This window comes from Puccinia triticina, chromosome 14A, assembly GCF_026914185.1.
Source record: "Puccinia triticina chromosome 14A, complete sequence".
Lineage (NCBI taxonomy): Eukaryota > Fungi > Basidiomycota > Pucciniomycetes > Pucciniales > Pucciniaceae > Puccinia > Puccinia triticina.
Genome location: NC_070571.1, coordinates 2,348,520 through 2,373,611, shown reverse-complemented (window position 1 = coordinate 2,373,611; position 25,092 = coordinate 2,348,520). Strand labels below are relative to the sequence as shown.

At 45.6% G+C, this 25,092-nt stretch overlaps 2 protein-coding genes across 2 annotated transcripts; both read right to left on the bottom strand.

Annotated features, from left to right (window-relative positions):
• Positions 1 to 13,723: 13,723 nt before the first annotated feature.
• Positions 13,724 to 14,203, bottom strand: PtA15_14A220 (uncharacterized protein; the record flags this gene model as incomplete). The annotated part of the gene is made up of 2 exons (XM_053162914.1): positions 13,724 to 14,070; positions 14,164 to 14,203. 2 exons carry the CDS (start codon positions 14,201 to 14,203, stop codon positions 13,724 to 13,726), a joined length of 387 nt encoding a protein of 128 aa, XP_053026892.1.
• An 8,776-nt stretch (positions 14,204 to 22,979) lies between these two features.
• PtA15_14A219 (uncharacterized protein) lies at positions 22,980 to 23,512 on the bottom strand (the record flags this gene model as incomplete). Its single annotated transcript, XM_053162912.1, has 2 exons — positions 22,980 to 23,139; positions 23,454 to 23,512. The coding sequence occupies 2 exons, from the start codon at positions 23,510 to 23,512 to the stop codon at positions 22,980 to 22,982; spliced, it is 219 nt and encodes a 72-aa protein (XP_053026891.1).
• Between the last annotated feature and the right edge of the window lie 1,580 nt (positions 23,513 to 25,092).

The following is a 25,092-nucleotide window of genomic DNA, read 5'->3' as shown; positions in this document are numbered from 1 at the left end:
CAGGTTGCTCCGTCAACAGTTGTCTGTCTTGCATGCGCCAAGACAACGGCATCAACAGCAGCAGCATTCCCACGAACTTGGGGGGACAATGGGCTAAAGAGATAGGAAAAGATAGTGACAACTATGGGAGTCAAACCCATGTCACAGTCATGGTACAGACCTGCTCTACCGCTGAGCTAAGTCATCTGATGCATGGCGTATAGAGTCACAACACGGGCCGCCAAGTCTGCCAGCTTTCCCAAGTCAAGAGATACCCATGAATCAGCCTTGAAGGCTGATTCTTGCGCGCAACATCCTGGTTCAAATACACGAGCCTTTAGCTTGCTCATTCTGCAAGCTACGTATGAGGGCCCAGGCATCAATAGATGCGCTTGCATCCTGGCTATCCACCCATGGTGTCCGTTTTGCAATTACCTGCAAATCAGCATTGATGGCTGTATCTTGCGCAAGTACATATGCTGTGGCCTTTGGGGGGGGGGGGGGGGGAGTACTAGTCAGGTTTATGGTGGGCATCTGCATGCTGAGCTGTAATCACATTCAAAACAGTATTGGTAAACCAGTTTCCCCCAAACCACCTCCCCAAGGTGGTTTGGGTTGTTTTGAGATTTTCAATCCCAAAAACGTTAGCAAAAAGATATTTCAAACTTATGTCAGCCGGGCTACTATAATAAGGTAAAGCCCATCTGACTATTTTTTATATGTTACTAAAACTGCACATACTATTTGCAGCACAGAGCGCTAAGTAGTCGCTATACTCATTCAGCCTTAGCGACTACGACAGGTGAGCATTGAGTACGGCGCAGAGCGCCGCGCATAAGAATATGCAATAAACCTCCCCTCAAACAATTGATAGAATTGAGGAGAGAGTGCACAAAACTCTGGCCGCAGGTATCGGCCGGAGAAAGAATAAAAACCATGAAGTAAAGCTCGTTCTAATGACAAGAGAACGAAAAGCGAAAACGTTCTCAAGCCAAGAGAACGAGTGTCAGATACTCTCCTGTTCCCTTGTTCTAAAGAGAATCAGAAGAACTGATTGGTTGGAAACGGCCGGAGGAGAAGAGCAAAGAAGTAAACTACTGCTTCTCCCCCGGCCAAAGAAGAACTAATTGAACGCAATACATAGAGTAGAACTCTCCCTCGGACCGAGGAAGGACTCTACTCGCAGTTGATTAACAAGGACAGGAGAGATGCAAGTAATAGAACGCTAGACCTCTCCTGTCCGAACAAGTTTTTCCCGCGGTTGAAGAGCTGCGAGGAATTTGAAAATATAAAGGCGACCCCACCGGTCGCCTCAAGAATATATAAAGGGAGGCTTCTGAGCGAGTAGAAGCCTCCCCAGATTCATACAAACCATTTCGCCGTACCGCCAGCCTCGCCCTCGTCTACCCGACTAGTCCGCCAGCCTGACCGTCCTTCGATCTTGGTTTTTCCAGAGTCATTCGCCGTTTTTTTATCGTGGACTTTCTCTCCGAGTAAGTCCACTGTTTTTTCTTTCTCTATCGGGATATATATCCCCTACCATCTCCTGGGAACGTCTTGCATGTTCGAAACACCCCCTTAACTGGGCCCCAGACGTCACAGGTCACACCACCCCTGCGCATAGTTTGCGCAGGCCCTGTAAGATCTTCCGGAGGGCACTTAACCACCCCAGGCGCTCCTGGCCCTCCGTTAATCCCATTTTTGGGTATATTAAAAATAACTTTAAAGTTATTTTGCACTTTACCGCGCTTTAGCCGCGCGCTACATCGCACCGTGCTCTGTCGCCGGCGTAGCTAGAGGAGTATTCATACTCTTGGCATCACCGAGCCTGACAATTGGGGGTCTGGCCGGGAACTAAACCTGTTTTAACCCATAACCCCATAATCTACATAGTTTTTTTTCGTCTATCCAACGAAGTAAACCAAACCAAACTCACTCTTAAAGCTTACTTAAGCTTGCTTAACTCTTACGTTAAGTCTAAACCCCCGCGCGTCGAGCGCAGTAGGCAATATTGCCTGTTAAAACTTAATTTATTAGGTTTATTACCGCTCCCTACCCGCTCTTCATAGCGCACTACCCGCGCTACCCTGCGCAGCAGAAGCCGCTATACCTCTAGCAGCCTAAGTCGCGATATTCAGCGCACTTAACCTTGCGCTACTACGAGCTATCAAACAGCTCTACTTCGCTAACTTAAAGCCGCTACTCTTAGCGCAGCTCACCTTGCGCTCCCCAGCGCTCTATACACGCGTTTCTTAGCGCGTAACCACCATTTTCCTTTTCAGGAATCTCTATAAATCCGTATTTTTTCTAACTTCGTCCTTCTGTTTCAGTGGATTTGCAGAAGAACGACAAACTAATTCAGTATTACCTCCGTTACCTTAAAGAACAGAAAGAAGAACGCGACCGGAACTACGTCCCGACCGCTTGGGAGCTGCTTTCATACAAAGAGCAACTCAAAATTGCTACCGACCGAATCGAACGCGAGCAGAAAGAAAGCATCGAAGGTCAAATTCGATTTCAGCTTTTCTTGCGAGAACATTACGCCCGCAAAGCCAAAGCTCGTCAAGAACGAAAAAGTGAGCTAAAAATTCCGACCTTTTCTTTGACTTACCCTTAGCAAGACCCGCTAAAATCCGGATCCCTTGTCTACAGTGGTTCGAAAAACCCAATCCGAAAAGAATCTCGCAGCCGCAGCTGCGCCAAAGCTCGAAGTAGACGTTCCGTTGAAGAAACCTACTAGTAAGTTTCATCCCGCTTCTATTCCGCACCGCCAGAGCACTAACACTTTTGCTGCTCGGATAATAACAGTGCCCGCTCCAAAACCGAACTACGTCGCCGGCACTATACGCCACCCGAGAGATACCCGTAAGTAACTCTCTCCTGCAAAATTGACTGCAGAAAAACCGCATCACTGACTGATCCCTCCGTTCTCCGCAGCTGAAATAGACTCAGCTCCCGCCGAGAACTTAGCGGACATTGACGTCAGCGACTCCGAACCGGAAGTTGAAAGTTAGTCAAATTTTTACCAGAATCTGACCCCTTACAAAACAAACAAAACACTGATACAATGTCTACCAGATCTTCCAGACCTGACCTCGAAGGACCCCTTGCCACTCCGAAAAGAGGCAGCCGCAAAGGGTCCGCCATCAGAGGATCAGTTGGAGGAGGATCCGGCGGACTTAGAGGTCCCGCTTCGGTTCAAGAAGAACACGGACCCAGCTCCGAGCACCTCGAAAGCCAAAGCTCCGGTGAAAACGGCCAAAGAGCTGGAGGAAGAGCAAGTCAAGATGATCCAGAACTTGGTGTACGTCCACCGAGCCAACTGGAGAAAATGCATCTCTCTCCAGGCTCAAGGATCTCCGGAGGAGCTCAAAGCCGGTCTACGCAGAGCTCAAGAGAGCCAAAAAGCGGCTCAGAAGTTTCTCACTCGAAAGGAGTTAGAGTCCTTCATGGAGGGTTGGAACCCCTGGACGGTGTTGAAACAGATCGACCCTCCAGCAAGGACTTCGAAAAAACAAAAAGCTCCTCCAACCACTCGAAGCAACCATCTCCGAAAAGACCGCGGCCGTTGGGCTCAAGTCATGAAGGCAGCGAACACCTTGGAACAAGCCTACGACCAGATGTAGTTGATAGAGATTTCATTTTCCATATGTTTGATAACTTGTATGGAAATTTGTCTACATTGCATAGTAACTCTAGTAACCAGTATAAGTTTACAAACAAGAAAATTGTGGAATGTCACACTTCTATTATTAACACTCTTGAATCTGCTGTCAGTCGTGCAATAGACATGTCTCAAGAACATTTTGTTAAAATCCCTGAGTTTCGCCAAGATATTGGAGAAATTAAGAATAAAATGAGTGAGATAACACAAAGCCTTGAGAATATGACTGGTACAAATCAGAGTCTACAAGACAAACTTACGGATATTGACATTGATATGGCAGACTTTAAAAGCCAAATGTTGTCTACTTTGAAAACTGAGGTTATCAAAGTGAACAGAGAGCGTGAGGAACATCAATCCGCCCAGTTACAAATTTTGATAGACTTAGTGAGTCATCAGGAAGATAACATGAAAGAGATGGTAAATAAAATTAACATCTCCACGGCGGAGCAAATCAGCTCTCTGAAACAAGAGATAAAGACTCTTAAACAAAATTTAGCAGGAATACAGACCCCCCCGCATCTGATTCTTAACCCCGAATCTGCTCAGACGGAGGAAGTTAGGTTTAACAATCCTTTACTAAATAACAGGAACAGAGTGTTCCAACACCAAGAAAGGTCTCTACCTCCTAAAGAAGAGGAACCAACCAGGTCGTCACGCCCAAACGCGGCCAGTGATTCACAACCTTACCAGGACCAACCAAGACAGACTACTTCTTTCATGAATAGTTTAGATCCAGTGACCAAATGCAAATTGATGCCTCCAATGAAAGAATGGCCTAAATTCTCTGGAGAAGGAGAATATGATCATATCCACTTCATAGATTATGTAGATCATCTCCTTGAGTGTTACAAAGCTACGGATGAAGTAGTAACTGCCAGATTACCAAGGTTATTTGAAGGAGTAGCTTTGGACTGGTTCGTCAGAAAAAAGAAATCTGTTGGAAAAGTAAGCTGGGAAGAGTGGAAAAAACTGATACACAAACAGTTTGGTACAGATGTCTGGGAGGATAAAATGCTAGCTGCATATGAGAATGATTTCTTTGATCCTACTAAAGATGACCCATACAAATGGTGTCTGAGTCAGAAGAAAAGGATTGATTGTATCTATAACCAACCAGCTCAGAAATTTGTCACTAAGAAAATCTTGAAAAAGTGCCCTAATTACTTAGAACATGATGTAATGTGCAGGTTGAAAGATGCAGACGTAGACTTGTCTGAATTGGTAGCCACCATAGAAATAATTATTGTGGCTAAGAAATTGGACAGGAAACCTAAGACATACAAGGAAAGGCGTAATCTAGCGCCTAGAGAAATCACGGCTGCGTAAAAAAGGAGTACAGAAATACCTCCTAGAAAAACGGCTAGTATTGAGTGCTACAATTGCGGAGAGAAAGGCCATAAGAGACCTGATTGCCCGAAACCCCGCAAACGCATCAACAATATAGAAGTAGAGTCTGAGGATGATGACATATCTGATACGGGCTCCCAATTTGACATTGTCGGAATGGAACCTGGAATTAGTGATGACTTGGATGAACCCGAAATTAATGCCAAATGCAATGTGATACAAGCTGATCTAGGAGATCTCTTGCATATTACGGTGATACAGGGAGATTCCAACTTGCCACAAAAATGGAATTCCTCACTAGGAATTGGGCACGTATCAGACGCCAAACTTATGACAAACAAACCGGAGGAAGGCATGAGTTACACTCTAGGAAAAACTAGCTATACAACAGTTGTCTTTAAAGGGAGAGAAATTAGAGCTCTCCTGGACATTGGAGCATTTTGTTCTTGCACTAGTACCAATTTGCTAGACTCTTGTTATCCTGAGTGGAGAAATAACCTCCTCCCCACACCTAAAGCTAAATTTAGTAGTTGTAATGTGGCCCTTAATCCCATAGGGATAGTTAAATTACCTCTTATTTTTCCGCACACAAAAGGATCTTTACGATTAAACATAGAATTTGTGGTTCTAGAAGATGCCGTGTCTGATTACCTTATTATAGGAAATGATGCTTTCTGCTTGTATGGAATAGATGTAATTCAGAGCAAAAACAGATACTACACAATAGGTGGTGATTGGAAGAGAAAGTTTGAGATATGTAACATCAGCTTTCAGAACCCTCCGGGAAAAGACCGTGAGAAGAGGGAGTTGACCAAGTTCCGTCAAGAATATATGTCTCAAGCAGCTATTAGTAGTACATTAACACCTGAGCAACAGTCAGATGTATTAAATATCTGCTTCAAGCATGAAGAAGCTTTCTGCACAAAAGAAGAACCCATAGGGAATATCTCTGGACACGATATTGAGATAGAACTTACGTGCCAACCACCTTATCCTCCGGCGCTGAGGAGAGCCGCTTATCCTTTGAGCCCTAAGTCTCGTGAAGCTCTAGAAATCCACATCAAAGAATTATTGGAGCTTAAAGTCCTGAGGAAAGTAGGCCATAATGAACAAGTGGAAATAACTACGCCCGTAATTATAGCATGGCATAACAAAAAGTCCCGCATGGTAGGAGACTTTAGAGCCCTCAATAATTACACTAAAGCAGACAATTATCCTATTCCGAGAATAGATCATTCTCTACATAATTTGGCGAAAGCTAAATACATTACCACAATGGATGTGCTCAAAGGGTTCCATCAAATACCCATCAAAGAAGAAAGCAGGCCATTCATGCGCATAATCTGTCATCTAGGAGTATACAAATATTTGAGAATGCCATTTGGTATAAAAAATGCTCCTTTGCATTTTCAGCGCATGATGGACACGATATTCGGATCCTTTATTTGGCAAAGTTGGATGATGGTATACATAGATGACATTATCATATATTCTGCAAACTGGGAGGATCATTTAGAAAAAATAAGATTGGTTCTCCGTACAGCTATTACAGCAGGATTGAAAATGTCCATCAAGAAATGCAACTTTGGGTTTCAAGAGCTTAAGGCTTTAGGCCATATAGTCTCCGGATTATCTCTAGCTATAGATCAGAACAGAGTAGCCGCAGTTCTGCTTAAACCTATGCCACAGACTATGACAGAAATGCAATCATTTCTAGGATTTTGTAGTTGTTACCGGCAGCATATCCCTAGATTTGCAAACATCTCCAAAAGTCTATACGAGTTATGTAGCAAAGATGTCTTCTTTGAGATGACGTACGGGAGAGTAGAGCAATATGAGCAACTAAAAAGGCTCATCACTACAGCTCCTGTACTTGCGCAACCAGACTATTCTTTGCCCTTTATACTATACATAGATGCTTGTTTTGAGGGTATCAGAGCAGCTTTACATCAGGAGTTCATAATTGATGGGATCCCTGTAGAAAAACCTGTCCTGTTCATTTCCAGACAAGTTCGGAAGACAGAAATGAGATATGGAGCCAGTCAGATGGAATGTTTATGTCTTGTATGGGCTTTAGAGAAACTACATTATTATCTAGAAGGTTGTAAGATCATTGTAGTGACAGATTGTATAGCAGTAAGAACCCTAATGAACATGAAGACGCCCAACCGTCACATGCTCAGATGGCAGATTGCAATACAACAGTATAGGGGACACATGACCATTATCCATAGGGCGGGAGCTAAGCATACTAATGCGGATGGGCTAAGTAGATGGGCCTTGCCTAATACTCCAGATAATCCTGCCTATGATCCGGAAGATGAGGATGTATTCCCCATTTTGGGAATTCACGTATGTGACATTGATGACGCATTCTTTGAAGAAGTTAGAATCAACTATAGTGAAGATTTAGAATTTCTTAAGCTAATCAATATCCTGGATAATGAAAACAGTGCTCCAGAATTGATTGCTAGCTTACCGGTATACCTTTTGACACCATACAAAGCAGGACAATTTACTCTGCTGGATGGCATAATATACTTCAGAAATAGACATTCCAGTGTGATAGTCCTGAGTAAAGAAAGTCATATTAAAAATATGTTGTATGAGTGTCATGATAATGCTGGCGCTGGTCACTTCTCCGAAGATAGAACCTTAGAAAGGATTAAACAGACAGTCTGGTGGGTTGATTGGAAAAATCAAACCAAAGCATATGTCAAATCCTGTGTAACATGCCAAAAAGCTAACAAACAGACTGGAAAGAGATTTGGATTATTGCAGACCATAGCTGAACCCAAAACTAGGTGGGAAATCATTAACATGGACTTTGTGCCAGGATTACCTCCGGGAGGAGCCTTCTCTTATAACTCAGTCCTAGTGATTGTAGATAGATTTTCCAGGAGAGCTAGGTTTATTCCGCATCACAAAGATGACACTGCTATGGAAATAGCTATGCTATTCTGGAATAGAACCATGGCGGACGTAGGTATCCCAAAAATAATTATCAGTGACAGAGACCCAAAGTTTACATCTGAATTTTGGAGAAATCTCCATGATATGTTAGGCACTAAATTAGCCTTCTCAACTGCATATCATCCACAGACGGATGGTCTAGCCAAAAGAATGATCCAGACATTGGAAGATCTTTTAAGAAGGTTTTGCGCCTTTGGGCTAGAATTTAAAAATAAAGATGGGTATACACATGATTGGGTTAATTTACTCCCCGCCCTAGAAATGGCCTACAATAGTAGTAAGCACTCCACTACCAAAGAAGCGCCATATATCCTAGAGAGGGGTTGGATTCCCAGATTACCAAAAGACACGCTTAATGACAAATTACCGCTGGCGCACCCTACGGCCTTGGACTTTAAGCAAATGCTAGAAGCCACAAATAAACATGCGGCCAAATGTGTCCAAGAAGCAGCTGAGTACAGTAAGATGCGCTGGGACAAGAGTGATAAAGAACCAGAATTCAATATAGGAGAAAAAGTACTTCTATCTACTGTAAATTTTAACAACTTGGGAGGTTGTAGGAAGCTTAAACCCGCCTTTGTAGGTCCCTTTGTGATTAAAAACTTACATGGTAAAAATGCAGTAGAAGTAATTCTTACAGAAGAATTTAGCAGGAAACACCCGGTGTTTCCGGTAAGCCTCATAAAAAGATATGTTCAGAGGGAAAATGAACCAACTTCCATACCAGTACCTGTACCCATAGAAGAACCATCTCCTAAAGAGCAACTTAAAGTACATAAAATCCTCAAAGACAAAAAGGAGAGAGTTTTAGGTAAAGACACTAGGTTGTACCTTGTAAGATATAGAAACCAATCAGCAGATAAAGATGAATGGCTACCGGAAAATAATATCCCGGATGGAGCTATTCACCTACGCAATTACAGAGTTTCTAAGCAAAAATAGCTCAGCTAAGTTACGAGTAACTTATCTTGGTGAGAGGGAATGTCAGCCGGGCTACTATAATAAGGTAAAGCCCAGCTGACTATTTTTTATATGTTACTAAAACTGCACATACTATTTGCAGCACAGAGCGCTAAGTAGTTGCTATACTCATTCAGCCTTAGCGACTACGACAGGTGAGCATTGAGTACGGCGCAGAGCGCCGCGCATAAGAATATGCAATAAACCTCCCCTCAAACAATTGATAGAATTGAGGAGAGAGTGCACAAAACTCTGGCCGCAGGTATCGGCCGGAGAAAGAATAAAAACCATGAAGTAAAGCTCGTTCTAATGACAAGAGAACAAAAAGCAAAAACGTTCTCAAGCCAAGAGAACGAGTGTCAGATACTCTCCTGTTCCCTTGTTCTAAAGAGAATCAGAAGAACTGATTGGTTGGAAACGGCCGGAGGAGAAGAGCAAAGAAGTAAACTACTGCTTCTCCCCCGGCCAAAGAAGAACTAATTGAACGCAATACATAGAGTAGAACTCTCCCTCGGACCGAGGAAGGACTCTACTCGCAGTTGATTAACAAGGACAGGAGAGATGCAAGTAATAGAACGCTAGACCTCTCCTGTCCAAACAAGTTTTTCCCGCGGTTGAAGAGCCGCGAGGAATTTGAAAATATAAAGGCGACCCCACCGGTCGCCTCAAGAATATATAAAGGGAGGCTTCTGAGCGAGTAGAAGCCTCCCCAGATTCATACAAACCATTTCGCCGTACCGCCAGCCTCGCCCTCGTCTACCCGACTAGTCCGCCAGCCTGACCGTCCTTCGATCTTGGTTTTTCCAGAGTCATTCGTCGTTTTTTTATCGTGGACTTTCTCTCCGAGTAAGTCCACTGTTTTTTCTTTCTCTATCGGGATATATATCCCCTACCATCTCCTGGGAACGTCTTGCATGTTCGAAACACCCCCTTAACTGGGCCCCAGACGTCACAGGTCACACCACCCCTGCGCATAGTTTGCGCAGGCCCTGTAAGATCTTCCGGAGGGCACTTAACCACCCCAGGCGCTCCTGGCCCTCCGTTAATCCCATTTTTGGGTATGTTAAAAAGAACTTTAAAGTTATTTTGCACTTTACCGTGCTTTAGCCGCGCGCTACATCGCACCGTGCTCTGTCGCCGGCGTAGCTAGAGGAGTATTCATACTCTTGGCATCACCGAGCCTGACAACTTATTTGAAACCAATCCCAAAATTATCCCAAAACTAGTTTATAATTGGGCCCTAACCATTTTCAAATGTAGACAGTGTTTGGTTTTGAAGCAGGTTACTGCAGCTCAGTTGCTGCCTACGTGGTTTTTTCCAATGGCTTAAGGATAGGGGGAATGAAGAGAAACCTTGGTTGATGTCCGGAGACAATCTACAAGGGTGGCTCACGACCCTTAACATTTTGAACTGACATGGATAATGGCACGGCAAGCCCCAACACAAATTGGTGAACAGACTACAGGACAGGGGTACTCCTCAGCAAGCAAGCGCTAGAGATCGCCAAGTGGACCTGGGTACCCGTGGCGGGTGCTGGTACCTGTGGTAATTTTGGGCATATTTAGATACCCGGACTCGGGCCCGGCACCCGTAGGGCGGGTACCCGCGGTACCTGTTGCGGGTATCACGGGTACTGCCTACGATTCAACCCTCTAGCCGGTCTATGCCGGCTTTGAGGGTGGTGTAACCTCTTGATGACCAACACAGACCGGTCATCAAGGGTGTATATACCCTCTCGATGCCTGAACTGGGTCGGGTATTGAGAGGGTGTATGTATACCCTCTTGATGTCCGGTCTGTGCTGGACACTGAGAGGGAATACAGTCTTGATGACCGGCACAAACCGGACATCAAGAGGGTGTGTGTATACCCTCCCAATGTCCGGTCTGTGCCGGTCATCAAGAGTTTACACCACCCTTGAAGCCGGCATAGACCGTCATCAAGGGTGTATATACCCTCTCGGTGCCCGGTCTGGTCTGGGTATTGAGAGGGTATGTCTGCGTGTGAATTCTTGATGTTTGGTCTGGGCCGGACATCAAGAGTGTATTCCCTCTTGGTGTCCAGCACATACCGGACATCAAGAGGGCATACATACACCCTCCCGATTTCCGCTCTGTGCCGGACATCAAGAGTGTTGTGAATCAAAAAACTAAAGGTGTATTTCTAGTAAGAAATAGGAAACAATGAAATACAATAAAGAGGAAAAAAAAATAAAGAATCAGTACCTAAAGGCAAAGATGACACTAGGAGAGGAACACGAGAGAACACGAGATGACAAGGAAACAGAGGAAGAACTAAGAGTATAAAGATTAGTTTAATACCAATGAGAGATTTTCCAATTACTTGATGAATCTGAACCTACTGGTGAGAGATGTCTTGATGATCTGAAGACAGAGTTGGCGGATTATCAAAAGGAACAACAAGAGAGAACAAAGCTCTGGAAGTTGGCGGAGTGTCCGATGGAAGGGATGAGTGAACTGAGCGCTAGAGATTGGCAAGTTTTCAAATAGAAGGGAAGGTGTATGTACGCCAGAGAACTGATATGAGTAGAGTGATTATTTGTCTATGTAAGTGATGAAGAAAGTGGTGAATCCAAAGCTTGAAGGTGATTTAAAGGTACAAGCTTTAAGGTGCAACTATGATTGTTGCGGGATCCACAAGAGAAGAAAGAGGATCTCGGAGTGAAGGACAGCTTTAAATATAAAGGACAGAGGGGGCCAAGAAAAGATTTTGCCGGAAGAAAAAGAAAGGTCCAAGAGCAAGATTCAAGTGATGTCATTCCCAAGCAGACTGATCTCAGGCCTTGTAGGTACCAACTGGGTTCAAGCTGAAGTACTAGAGGGATAGAGCTTAGATATCAACAAGTGCATGCCCCCTTGGTGTCCAGCACATACTGGACATCAAGAGGGCATACATACACCCTCCCAATGTCCGCTCTGTGCCGGACATCAAGAGTGTATGCCCTCTTGGCGTCCAACATGTGCTGGACACTGAGAGGGTTAGGTTAGCGGGGGCCATGATCATGCTGCAAAAGGTCGTCCGCAGCTGCATGTCTCAAGACCTTTTGCAGCGGGTACCTGGACGGGTACCCGTCATCCAAAATTTACATACCCGGACCGCACACGGCACCCGCGGGAGGGTACCCGCCGAGGGCTGGCAGGTACCCGCCCACGGATACCGGGTACCCACAGGCGATCTCTAGCAAGAGCTGAGCTCAACTCCAGCTGCTCTCAATAGCCCGGTTCACGTTGGGGCATTTTATGCCCCTGACTAAAATTGGTGTTGCTGATTGATAAAAAAAGTAAGCTTAAAAAGCTTAAAAATGGCCGTGTGAGTCCAACTTCCAGCAAGAGCTGACATTAAACATGCATGATTCTAATTAAAATCTTGCTGGTTGAAGCCCAACGTAAACTGGGCTAATGAGAAGAATTGTTACAGACACAGAGGAGACCAAGGATGAGACAACATGTATCTCAAGGCTTGAAAGGGTGGTGGTCCGTCTAGGACAGGTCATGCTGCTGAATTTGGGCACACGGCGGGTGAAGACACTCATGGTTTGGACTGTTAATAAAAGACAGTGAGAATTGTCCTCATCAGGAAGTCTAAAGACCGGTTTGTGAACACCAAAGGGAAGCAGATACAACAAGTACTGATCAAACATCAAGTCAATATCATTGCGAGACGTGTAAACTTCGCGGAGAATCAGGCAATCTCCCTGTCTAGAGGGCTCCAGCCAGGGCATAGGGGGAAAAATATGCTGAGGATTGAGATCCCCCGTGATACATATAGAGGATATCATGAGGCAGAAAACGGAGGAAGACTAGAGTTGGCGGAACAAACCCCCTAGGAAAATACTCCTACACCATAAGGAGGATGAAACGCCACATGAACAATCCCCTGTAGGGAAGTTCTACGCAGTCATAATGGATAATGGCAGCACACCGCGGCAACTCCCCAGGCATCCTGGAGTTGCGGGGTCTGAGCGGGCTCCAGGCCACCTGGAGTTGCGGGTCGGGCTCAGACCTTTGTGCTAGGTGCTCACACCAAGGAGGAGCTATCTCACACCCTTTTAGAGAGGTATTCTTCTCCTTCAACCTTCCCACCTCTTTTCTCTACTTAGGGTAAAACCCTGAAGGTCAGAAAGGCAGGAGAGAGAGAGAGGAGAGGGAGCACGCCTTATCCCACACTTGGATGACTTGGGGAGCTGTTAGGAACAGCTCCCGGGCCATCCTAGGCTATCACAACCACACTAGGTGAATAGCTGAAAAAGTCCGCAGATTAGACATGCTGAGGAAGATTAATATTCCTCAGTGTCCCCCCACAGAGGTGGAAGGAATGAGAGAGACTGGATGTGCTGATGCACCCCGCCGGCCTGGATCATTATGGATGGTTTGGCCGCGACTTTTCCCCTTGCATCTCCAATGGTACGTCTTCCTCTAGGTTGTCCCCCGGAGTGAAATGTATGCAATTCAGGAAGGGAAATTAAGATTTTTTCCTTAACAAGAACTATGGCTGTGGATTTTTACTTTGGCTTCCGTCCCAATGTGATTGATTCATGAAATTAAGCATCAAAATCGCCGTCTGTTGCACCGGGTGTCCAAGAGGCAGGCAAGTTGAGACTCAGGCAAGTGGAGAGAAGGGATAATATTATATTTGATTGGAGAAAATGAAGGTAGAATACAACATGAATTAGAGTTTATGATGATTTTGCGAGCGCAGAGGACAAGTCAGGTATTACATTCCACCAAAGAGTTACAAGAGAGGAAATATTGTTACAGATTCAATTTGGCCGAGCCCTTAGATCAGTCTGGACATGGCGTCAACCAGGTAGTTGAACGCGGGCGAAGCCTGTTGCTCATGAGGAACTGGAGCAGGAGGGCGAGGGGGAAGGGGACCGTGAGCATCGGGTCTAGGAGCAGGGGGAGTGCCGAGGTTTTTCTGCGGGGCGCCGTGGTACTGGCTTCTCAAGGTCCAGAGCCGGGGGTGGTCGACGGTGTCTTGGTAAGCTTGGGCCCGCGCAACCATCTCTTTGAAGCTGAACACCTTCGCCTGCAGCGTCAAATAGAGGTCCTTCTTGGACGCGCGGCGGACAGATTCCCGGAAGGCTGGATCTTGGCAGGCGAGTTTGAACCGCCGGAGTACATCTACCAAATAAGCATGCCCCTAAAAGTAAGCGATTAAGGTAGCTACAGCATTTGTACATCTATTAAGAAATTTTCCTACAAAATGTTACTTACCAAGGGCTTGGGCAACTTCTGAATGCGGAGACTCTTCCATCTTGAAATAAATCCGGATGCTCCTTGCCTATTGCTGGAAAATGTTGAGAATGAGAGATATTGGACAGATATGTTTGCTTTATGGAGGGAGGGCCGGTGGCTGTGAAGGTTGAATCCCGGGAATTTTTCTTACTTTGAGTTCAGTGTAAGATAGAGGACGGGGTAGAGGGGAAAGGGTGCGGGGAGTACTTCTCGATGACTGGTGAAACTGGCGAGGATTGAGAAACTCTCCTGCTTATTTATGTTGAACCCATTTGAAGCTGAGCCTAGCTGCTGCTTGTTTCTGTCGGCGGAAGCGGGTCCCCTTTGTCCATTATTGCTGCCGCACGGTACGCGCCGTAACCTCTGCTGAGTCTTCACGAGACTGGCGCCCCCGCGCTTCAGGAGGCATTCAGTGCGGCTCAGCTACCAAACGCTGCCATGGCGTCTTCATTAGAATCTACCTGTTCTTCGGGACTCGCAATCAGATGCTCACACACCGGTCTTTGGCAGCCGGGTTGAAAGGATCTTGCGGAGCGCGTCAAGTCGAGGATAAGACGTGATGCACAAGATTTGGATCCAATTTGCCCATCAGGAAGCCGATGGGCATGGTGTACCTCCAAGGAGAGGTACTGCTTTCCTGCTAGCCCTGTTCTTGCTCTCCTCTGATTACCCTAGGATCATCTTGATGCGTATTTCCCCCCCAATCATACTTAGATGTTTGTTTTTTCTTCGCTATATATCTTAGGAATTCAGCTGCAGAAAGATACATATCAAGAAAGGTGCGGAAGAGGTATTAACACAACTGTTCATCTCAGACGTACGTGAGTTCCCCTGCCCCATAAATTTGTTCGTGAGTTCCCCCGCCCCATAAATTCGTTGGTCAAGTCGTGTATTCTAATTTCTATCCACAGGAGCAAACTCTTACAGTTATACCTCCCTCCTCAGGAATTTTAAAAGCGCAGTGGCGTTGTGCCGACTGTTTGAACTCCGCAGGCCCAGAGAAATGTGAAACTTGGTCAGGAAATTTATATTGAACAAGCCCCACGCCGCCGAATGCTAATGACTCACGCCTTATCACCCACCAGGGGATAGCAGGTACCTGTTCCGCCCGTCCCTTGTGCTTCGTCAATGGAAATCCAGTCAGGGACTTGACAGAGTCCTTACACTTAGCTTGGCAGTAAATACACTCAGTGTTTTATTGGCCATTGGAATCTACAAATCAACACATAACTGAAAGAATTCAGGAAACTAAGAGTTTATATTGTAGTTAGATGTCTGTTTTTATCTAATTACAATCTTTTGTTAAACTAAAGTAAAGAATTTTACCTAAGAGCAAGCGACAAGCCGCTTTCTACTGAAGTGAAGAGTTCAAATGAGGAACTAGAGAACCAGAGCAATATTCCGCCTTCTCAATAAGAAATTTGGGTTGTCCGGGAGATTTGAGTAGAGCGTTGCGCTCTTTTTCTCTTTTTCTCTTGTTCACTTTGCTTTGCTGAAACGGCGTAACAGTACGGCTACGTTGTCTGCTTTAACAACCAACTCGTAAGTCTTTTGCCTTTTGTTTCTGTTGTAGGCTTTTGCCCTGCATTAAGCTGCTTACCAATTTGGTTACCAGCGCTTTGCTTGGAATTGGTTCCGTCACAGTTATCCTTTTGGTTAACGATGTCTAACAGATTTAAATGAAGCATTAGCTTTCATTTGGATCAGCTTGACAGATTCAGAACCAGCCGCTCACCTTTGGCGCTTTCTGTGGTTATTCTTTCTGCGAGTGACTTGTTGCCGGGATTTTCCGCAAGCTTACAGCAGTTCCCAGAAAGCTTGCGCTTCTGGACCTGTGATTTTGCCCCCCAAACTCGACTTCAGCCACCTGTATTTGTAGGAATTTGAGATCTTTTAACTTTATTGCAGCACACACACTAAAGCTAGTAGTAGTAACAACTAAAAACAATAAATATTAATAAAAGAAAATTTTTCACGATAACATGATTAAATGAGTGAAATCAATGATACCTTCTTATTGTTGGGTCCTAACTATAACTAGAAAAGATTCTTGATGGAAGACTTTGACAGGATTTAAAAGGAAACAGACAAACAAGCCTAAGAGAAGAAGAGCGGTCAAAAAAAAGAAATAACACTCAAAAGACAGGAGATGGGAAAAGGAAAGAAAGTGGAATGTCAAGTAATAGCTCCACTTGTGTCTGCACCGAGCTCCTCCAGAATCTTCTGAATATATTCTTGGTTTTTGAATCGGAACCAAACTGCACACTAGGACGTTTATCAAAAGAGAATTAAGGGCTTGTTGTTGTTCGACCGAGTAGAAGCAATGAATTGGACAGTACTCCAGGTGCGCGGGCTGTGTGAATTTGACCGCTGCCCAAATTGAGGATTGCTGACATAATCCATCTTACAGCCTGAATTACTTTCTGACAGTATTGCCTCCTGCACGGCCGTTGCCATACAGGAACATGCATTTGGAGTAAAAGCTATCTTTGTGATAGCTAGCTTTTAGCTTTGGAGAGTGGCACCGTTGGACTCCTTGTCAAATTTCAAGTCCAGCGGTCCTCTGCTGCCCTGCGCCCGTCGGGCATGACCGGGCACCAGGCTGTCCAGTCAGGCCCCACAGCCCTGTATAACCTAGGCTGTCCAGAATACAGGGGGGATGTGGCTGAAGTTGAAGTTGAGTTCGGGGGGAAGAATCACAGGTCTGGAAACGCAAGCTTTCTCGGAACTGCTGTAATCTTCCTGCTTGGGTGCGTGGCACCTGTTCACATCCAAGAGATGTGGTCAGTTTTTTCTGCCCCGCTGCGGCGGTTTTGGACTGCGGTTCAGGGTTTACTTTGCTCACCTATCTCCGCAGCTGATTGGGATCCCAACCTCTTTCTCAATTTATGAGACTGAGGAGGTTCACTTAGGCATGTATCTCCACAATGACTGATCATTAGATGACTGTTGGAAGAAGATTTAAGATTCAGAAAGATAAAAGCACTCAACTATGATCTTGGAGAAGTGGTCCCATACACCACTTGTAAGTTTTTTGCTTCTTTTATTGACTATATTCTTGGGATTCACTAGGTGCTGGAGTCTGAGGCTCTGAGGTTTCCTTTGCTTGAATGAAATTTTTGTCCAAATTGGGCGCAGGATTAACCAATGGTGAAAGGCTTTTGCTATGGAAAGAGCAGCACAGCAATTTTTGGCATGGCTGCGCTGCACTATTTTGCAGCTTTTTGAAACAAGCATTTAGCTTTTGTGTTTTGTAGCTACTGTTTGAATTATAGCCACAAAATGGCTCAAAAGCACTGCGCTAAGGCTAAAAAAAGCGCGCTGCACTTTTTTATAGAATTTTCAAAGCGGGGATGCGGGGAAGTAGGCATGGCTATCAGACGTGCTTGCCAAAAGGACACCCAAGCCCGCCCGGGTTTGGGCTGGGCGCGGGCCACATTTTTGGGGAAATTTTTAATGTTGGCCCAGCCCGTCAGACCCGCGGCATAAGTCGGGCGGGCGTGGGCTGCCCGACGGGCGCCCGCTGGGCTTCCCTGGACTCTCCCCGGGAGGCCCCACAATGGTGACCAGTGCGGTGGCAGTGCCCATACATGGTTAGTAACTACCAACCGGCCGGGCAGAACTGGTCACCATCAAAGTCAACGATCCCGGATTCCAAATTCACCAAACATTATTTGGCGGCCAGCCACCCTTTGGTCGACATGGCAGCTTCTGATGCCGAGCAAATCAATATCGCCATGATTCCTCAATTGCATTCGCAAGATACTACAGATTTGCACTCAAGATTGGATGAAGGCCAGCAAGCTAGCGGCCACGAACTGAAAGGGTTTACTTTAACTTTGATTTCTTTTGTTTATTACTGGCTACCCTAATAGTGGAGGGAGTATTTCACAGGCGCAACAAACCACATGACATGCTTAATTATCCAAAAAAACGTTTTTTCATTTTTTTTGCTGGAGCCCGTGGGCGGCCCGGCAGATAAACGGGTTTGGGCCGGGCAACTATTTGAGGAAAATTTGCCCATCCCAACCCGCCCAATAATATTGCGGCCCAACTTGGGCTGGCCCGCGGGCGGCCCGGGCCCGCCCGATAGCCATGCCTACAGGAAAGGTAGCTGTTAATTTTGTACTTAATGGGGTATTAGGGAAAAAGAAAACTCCCAAACTTTGGTAAAAAAAACTCCTATCCCCCAATTTATGTCTCAGGGACCAGTCTTGGGAGTCATTATCCCAAATATATATATATTTTGGGAGTCATTCATATAGGGCCTTGATTAATTGACTACCTATCTTTTGACTTCCAGCTACCAAATGGTGCGTAGGTTGGGAGGACCGCTGCTCAACGTTGCACCTGGGTCGCGCAGACCAAAAATTGACCTGGGCACATTTTAGTAGCCAGAATTTGAAAATGAAAATGCCAAAAGGTATTTGGAAATATGATTTTTGCAAGGGGCAGGCTTTAGGCGCGCCAAAAAATTCCCAGATGCACGCCAAAAAAGGTGTGCACTCCTGACCACTCCAAGATTTTTGGAGTGCAGGATGGTTCACTCCAAAACCAGCCCCCATTTGGAGTGCACAACCCTGCACTCCAGGTGGTATGGAGTGAACACCCCACCACGCCAAAACCAGCCCTCAGCTCCCCTCGATCGCCGGTCTGCCCGGTCATTGAGAGGACACAACCCCTTTCGATGACCTGTGTGAGAACTCCTTTGGGATGGGTGGCAGTTCCCTCTATTGTACTACACAAGGATTCTGACAACAAAAATTATTTATTGTTGTGGCAAAACCTTGATAGAGATCACTATGTGTAGTAGTCTCTATCAGACTTAGATCAAACAATGCAGATGATGTGCAATGACACAAGCTATTTAAGAACCTGATTATGATCACAGGTGTTGGGTGAGTGAATGTTTGAGATCACACTGTTAAATGAATGAGTGACTGGTTGGTTGGTGGTTGCTATTCACATGCTGAATTCAAATGAGGGGGGAGGAAGGGCTCCTTATATAGTCTATCTACAAGGCGGCCAACTTGTGGTTCTAGCCCTAAGTCTAATTGAATATGCATAAAAATATGGCCAACTTGTGGTTCTAGCCCTAACTCTAATTGAATATGCACCAAAAACATGACCCAGTTGTGGTTGGCTCTAATACCATATTATGTACTACCAATGTACTACTATACTATGTACTTATGTTGGATGAAAAACCATTTAACCAAAATAACTTTTGACTGAGTGGAGCTATCCTAGTGGTTCAAGTGAGTGACTAGGGGTTAAATGACCTTCAGAATCTAATTATGCAATAATAAATCTAAGAATATATCTCCTTCTCATGTATTCAACCATCACTTTATGTAATTTGATACTTGAAACAGATTTGGCACACCACACCGGGACCAACCAGTCATCAAGAGGACAAACACACCCCTCTCAATGACCGGTTGGTCCCGGTCATCAAGAGGACACACCCCTCTTGATGACCAGGACCAACCGTTCATTGAGAGGACAAACGCAGCACTCTTGATGACTGGGACCAACCGGTCATCAAGAGGACACACCCCTCTCAATGACCGGGACGGACCGGTCATCGGGAAGACACACCCCTCTCAATGACTGGCACAGACCGGTCATTGAGAGGACACAACCCCTCTTGATGACCGGGACCGACCAGTCATCAAGAGGACAAACACACCCTTCTCAATGAACGGGACAGACCGGTCATTGAGAGCTGTATCCCTTGATAACCGGTCTGGTCTGTCCCAGTCATCAAGGGGGGGGTTTGTCCTCTTGATGGCCGGTCTTTCCCGGTCATCAAGAGGTGTTTGTCCTCTCGATGGCCGGACTTTCCCCGTCATCAAGAGGGGTTGTGTCCTCTTGATGACCGGCGTCCTCTCAATGACCGGTCCATCCCGGTCATCGAGAGGGGTGTGTCCTCTTGATGACCGGTTGTTCCCGGTCATCGAGAGTGCTGTGTTTGTCCTCTCAATGACCGGTTGGTCCCAGTCATCAAGAGGGGTGTGTCCTCTCGATGACTGGGACCGACCGGTCATTGAGAAGAGTGTGTTTGTCCTCTTGATGACTGGTTGGTCCCGGTCATTGAGAGGGGTTGTTTCCTCTCAATGACCGGTCTGTGCCGGTCATTGAGAAGGGTGTGTCCTCTCAATGACTGGTCCGTCCCGGTCATTGAGAGGGGTGTGTCCTCTCAATGACCAGTCCGTCCCGGTCATTGAGAGGGGTGTGTCCTCTCAATGACCAGTCCGTCCCGGTCATTGAGAGGGGTGTGTTTGTCCTCTTGATGACTGGTCGGTCCCAGTCATCAAGAGGGGTTGTGTCCTCTCAATGACCGGGCAGACCGGCGATCAAGGGGAGCTGAGGGCTGGTTTTGGTGTGGCGGGGTGTTCAATCCATACCACCTGGGGTGCAGGGTTGTGCACTCCAAATGGGGGCTGGTTTTGGAGTGAACCATCCTGCACTCCAAAAATCTTGGAGTGGTCAGGAGTGCACGCCTTTTTTGGCGTGCATCTGGGAATTTTTTGGCGTGCCTAAAGCCTGCCCCTTTTTGCAAAGGGTCAGGCTAAATCCACACCAAAAAATTACTACATCCACTCCAAAAATGGAGTGAACAGTAGTCCACTCCAACTTTCATTGGAGTGACCCATAGTCTACTCCAAATTTTGTTGGAGTGAACAAAATTACACTCCAAAAAAGCCTGTTTTTTGGAGTGGAACCATGATGCACTCCAAAAATTTTGGAGTAAACCCAATTCCACTCCAAAAATATTTTCTCTAAGGTAAAATGATTCATTTTTTTTGGAGTGCACAGATTTTCACTCCAAATTTATTGGAGTGTTTTTCAACAGTATTGCAGTAAAAGAAGTCAGGGTTCTTAAAGAGAAATGAAACCTTATGTCAGCATCATATGTGTATTTGAAATACATCAAAAATGATGTATGTAAGATGTTTTCAGTTTCTACAATGACTAAAACCTGAACCAGAAATAAATTCAAGGGGATTAAATTTGGTTGGTTCATGTCACCTGCCTACTACTGCCCTAAAGTTTTCCTGGTACTCCACCCCAAGAACTTGGAATATACATTTTTCAAATTTACATGCAAGTTTCAATTGTACAGATTTAAAATTGCATTTTTTTAAATTTGAGAAACCTTAATCCACTTCAATAAATTTGGAATGAACATCTGTGCACTCCAAAAAAAATAATGAAAAAAAAATTGCTTGGAAAAAATATTTTTGGAGTGGAATTGGGTTTACTCCAAAATTTTTGGAGTGCATCATGGTTCCACTCCAAAAAACAGGCTTTTTTGGAGTGTAATTTTGTTCACTCCAACAAAATTTGGAGTAGACTATGTTTCACTCCAATGAAAGTTGGAGTGGACTACTGTTCACTCCATTTTTGGAGTGGATGAAGTAATTTTTTGGTGTGGATTTAGCCTGCCCCTTTTGCAAAAATGGGAAAAATCAAAAAAAAAAAAAACTCCTCACTGCGACATCCAAGCCACATGGTGAGCTGAATGGCATCAGGAACGGTGTGTGATACTGTGCGCCCATTTTGGCAGGTATCCTTAGTAAAACCACCTAAACCTTAGCCACGGCAATGGTGTATCCGCTGCGCTACACTAAAAAAAGCGGCCTTTTAGCGTAGCGCAGCGGTTGACCGCTACGTGACCAGACCAAAAAGCGATAGCGCAGCGAGAACACCGCTGCGCTACTCGCTACGCGCAGCGGTTGTCCGCTACCCTTCCAGGGCCATTAGCGAAAGCGAAAATTTGCTACACTACCCGCTAAATTAGCGGATAGCAGAACAGTTTTATGTTCTAAACATGTTTTTACACACATTAAACCCTTTTTCCTTTTTTTTTCTTTGGATCCCACATGGCATAGAGAAAAGTGGCGCTGACCGCTACGTGATTGCTTCTTTAGCGCGCTATTTTTTGATTTTTTTTTCCAGGAAAGTCAAAAAGCGCGTAGCGCTGCGGAAAAATTGCTGCGCTAACCGCTTTGCTGCGCTATATGCAGCGCAGCGGATACACCGTTGGCCACGGTGCCCAAAAGGGTCCCAAAATCTTACAGTGCAAAGATTACGCTCTGAAAAAAAATGATGATCTGCATGGCATTAACACACCCCATTCCTGGCGTGTTCTAATGGCATGTAGCTCACCATGTGCTCTTGAGAGGGGTTTCTGCCCTCTGTAAAATTTTGGCAGGGCTTAGAACCAGGGGAGACTTTGACGCACTCTCCAGAGAGTGCCAGAGTATAATTTTATGTTGTTCTGGGTTGGATGTGAGTCAGATGTGGATTAGGAAATGATTGATAAATTATTCAGAATTGAATGGGAAGTAAGTCAGAAGTGATGCAAAATTGTCACAGGACCTTGTGCAATGTTGTATAGAACCATTTAATTTTCTAAGGATAAATTAAGGGGTAGATGAATTTTACAATCTGTGATTTACATTCATTGGGCAATGTAAAGTACACAGATGTAAAATTACACCAGACCTTGGGCGCAATTAAATTTACAGCGGGTGCGTGCAAAACCACCCAATGTAAACACATGCCATGTAACACGCACCCTGCAAAATCCCGTCCGGGGGTGCCGCAGGCACACTTTCACACCCTGGGAGCTTACATTGCCTTTACAGGGCATGCAAATCCGCAAATCCCTACGGGATAAATTAAATTTACATACTACTGCTTACATTCATCACAGATCCTCAGAGTTAAGCCTGCACACAGCCGCACACCTCCTCCATTTCCAAGGCTTGATGGATGGATATAACTCAATCCTCCGCCATCCGACCAATGCGACCGTGGAACACCAGCTCTTTGTCGTAACTGGCCACAGCACCCATTGCCCCTCGACCACTGCGAACGTGGAACGCCGGATTATTTTTTCCACTGGCCACGGAATTCATCGTCATTTGTCCGAGGCTTTGAGCACTGAAACCGTGAAACACCAGCCGCTTAGTATTGGTGGTTCCTTCCCAGTAATAACAACAACATTAAGGGTAAGTGTCGCGAGAGCCTCCCCTCCCCTCTCCTCCGCCATGAATCAATAATTTTTCCTCAATTTGAAGGGCTCCTCCACTCACTTCCACCACTACACACCAGTAATAACGTTCATTTCTATTGCTAATTTTTATCTTATACCTCCCCACCCCCCACTGCCACTACAGCCACCACGTTCGTTCCTCAACATATCCATTATGGGGCTTCAATTCCGCAAATCTTTGAAGCAAGAAGATCAAGCAAACCAGCAAGCTTCGACCAATCTGCCGGACCCCCCTGTTCCAACGCCACCACCCTCGGGCATTACCAAACCCAAGAAGTGGCAACTGCCATTGGCCATGGATCAGGAATTCACAACGTTCATTGACCACGGATGTAGACTCAACCAACAGGGCTACCCCCTCTACCCAAACAGATCCACCACATACGTCGTTCCGCCCAGCTCTGATATCGCAAATTTCCCCAAGGTCGGCTACTCGCAAACTGCCAATGTCCATAACCGCACAAATGACTTGTGGAAAGTCATTCATGTAACTTGCATCGGCGTCTTACTTTGAGATCAAGAAGCGTGCGAGTACGCTGGCCCGCCCCCCACTGGCCGTGGCAAAATCCAAGAGTTGCTGAGCCAGTAAGTAAACCAAGCTCCCTTTCTTCGACTGGATAAAAATAATTACTGACCACAAAACTTGCTTTCCAAACTCAGGAGCCCCGTATGTCCAGGTTTGGGCGGCCAATGTACAGGGAACGTCTACTGGCAGCCCTGTGCAGGCACCAAATGCCGCTTGGACATTCACAAGTCTGGCTGGGGTCTCCTCCGACACCAAGGACTCCACGACCATCCTTGGCCGGACCCAAAGAAGCCCAATCCCTTGGCCCGCGTCGATCTGGTCGAGAAGATTAAGCAGAATCCCAGGGCAACTGCCCTTCAACTTAAGATCAGATACTCTTTTGTGTTCCTCTTTGTTTGATAAGCAACGTCATCAAACAACAAACTTCATAACTAATAAATGGGTACATTCTACAGATTGGCCAAACAACAGGGCCAAACAGCTGCCTGGAAACCATCACTGACATCCACGAATCGCTCGCAAACGCCGATCAAGCGCGTTACTACCGGCGAGAGATTCTCAAAGAGATTGAGGAGATTAATGACAAGAAGGGTGGCGGGGGTGACAAGTTTTTGCACGATATGTTTCAATGGGATAAGTTAAGTTGAATCATTTCCCACTCATTTAGTCTTGTATTTATTCATTTCGTCCTGTATTTTGATATACCTCACTTACTGACTGACTTTGTTTTAACATAACAACTACAGGAAGGGTTTAGAGGTAATATCATGCTCATTCCGGCGCGGGCGGGAACACTTTACATTTCAAACACCTTGGATGTCCGAGCGGCTTCTGGACCGGTCCAAAGCTGGAAACAAACTCTACTTGGGTGGCTTGATATCCAATGTCACCTATCGTTTTTTCGAATCTGGCTACCTACTGACAACCTCGATGTATTGCGATGACATACAGCGATGGATCCCGGTACAGTTAAGCTGGATTCGTGGCTTGTCAGAAGAGTATTACACCATCCATTTTACCGTTCTATTCCAGCAATTTCTCCTCCACTCCATCTTGCCAGAAGAGCGCGAAAAGCTGGCAACCAGTATTGTTGACTTCTCAAAGGCTCAGCAGAAAGGGTTCGTGGCAGCTTACATGAATGTATTTGGAAAAACCGACGCCACAGAGGCAATGAAGAAGCTGAAGGGCTGCCGGGAACACTTCCGGCAATCTGTGACACGTGTCAAGCGGAATCGTGCAGTCATCAGGGCCGATGAAGAGGTGTGTCACACTCAACTTTTATCACACTCCCTCTTATTAACCAAAGCATCTTTTC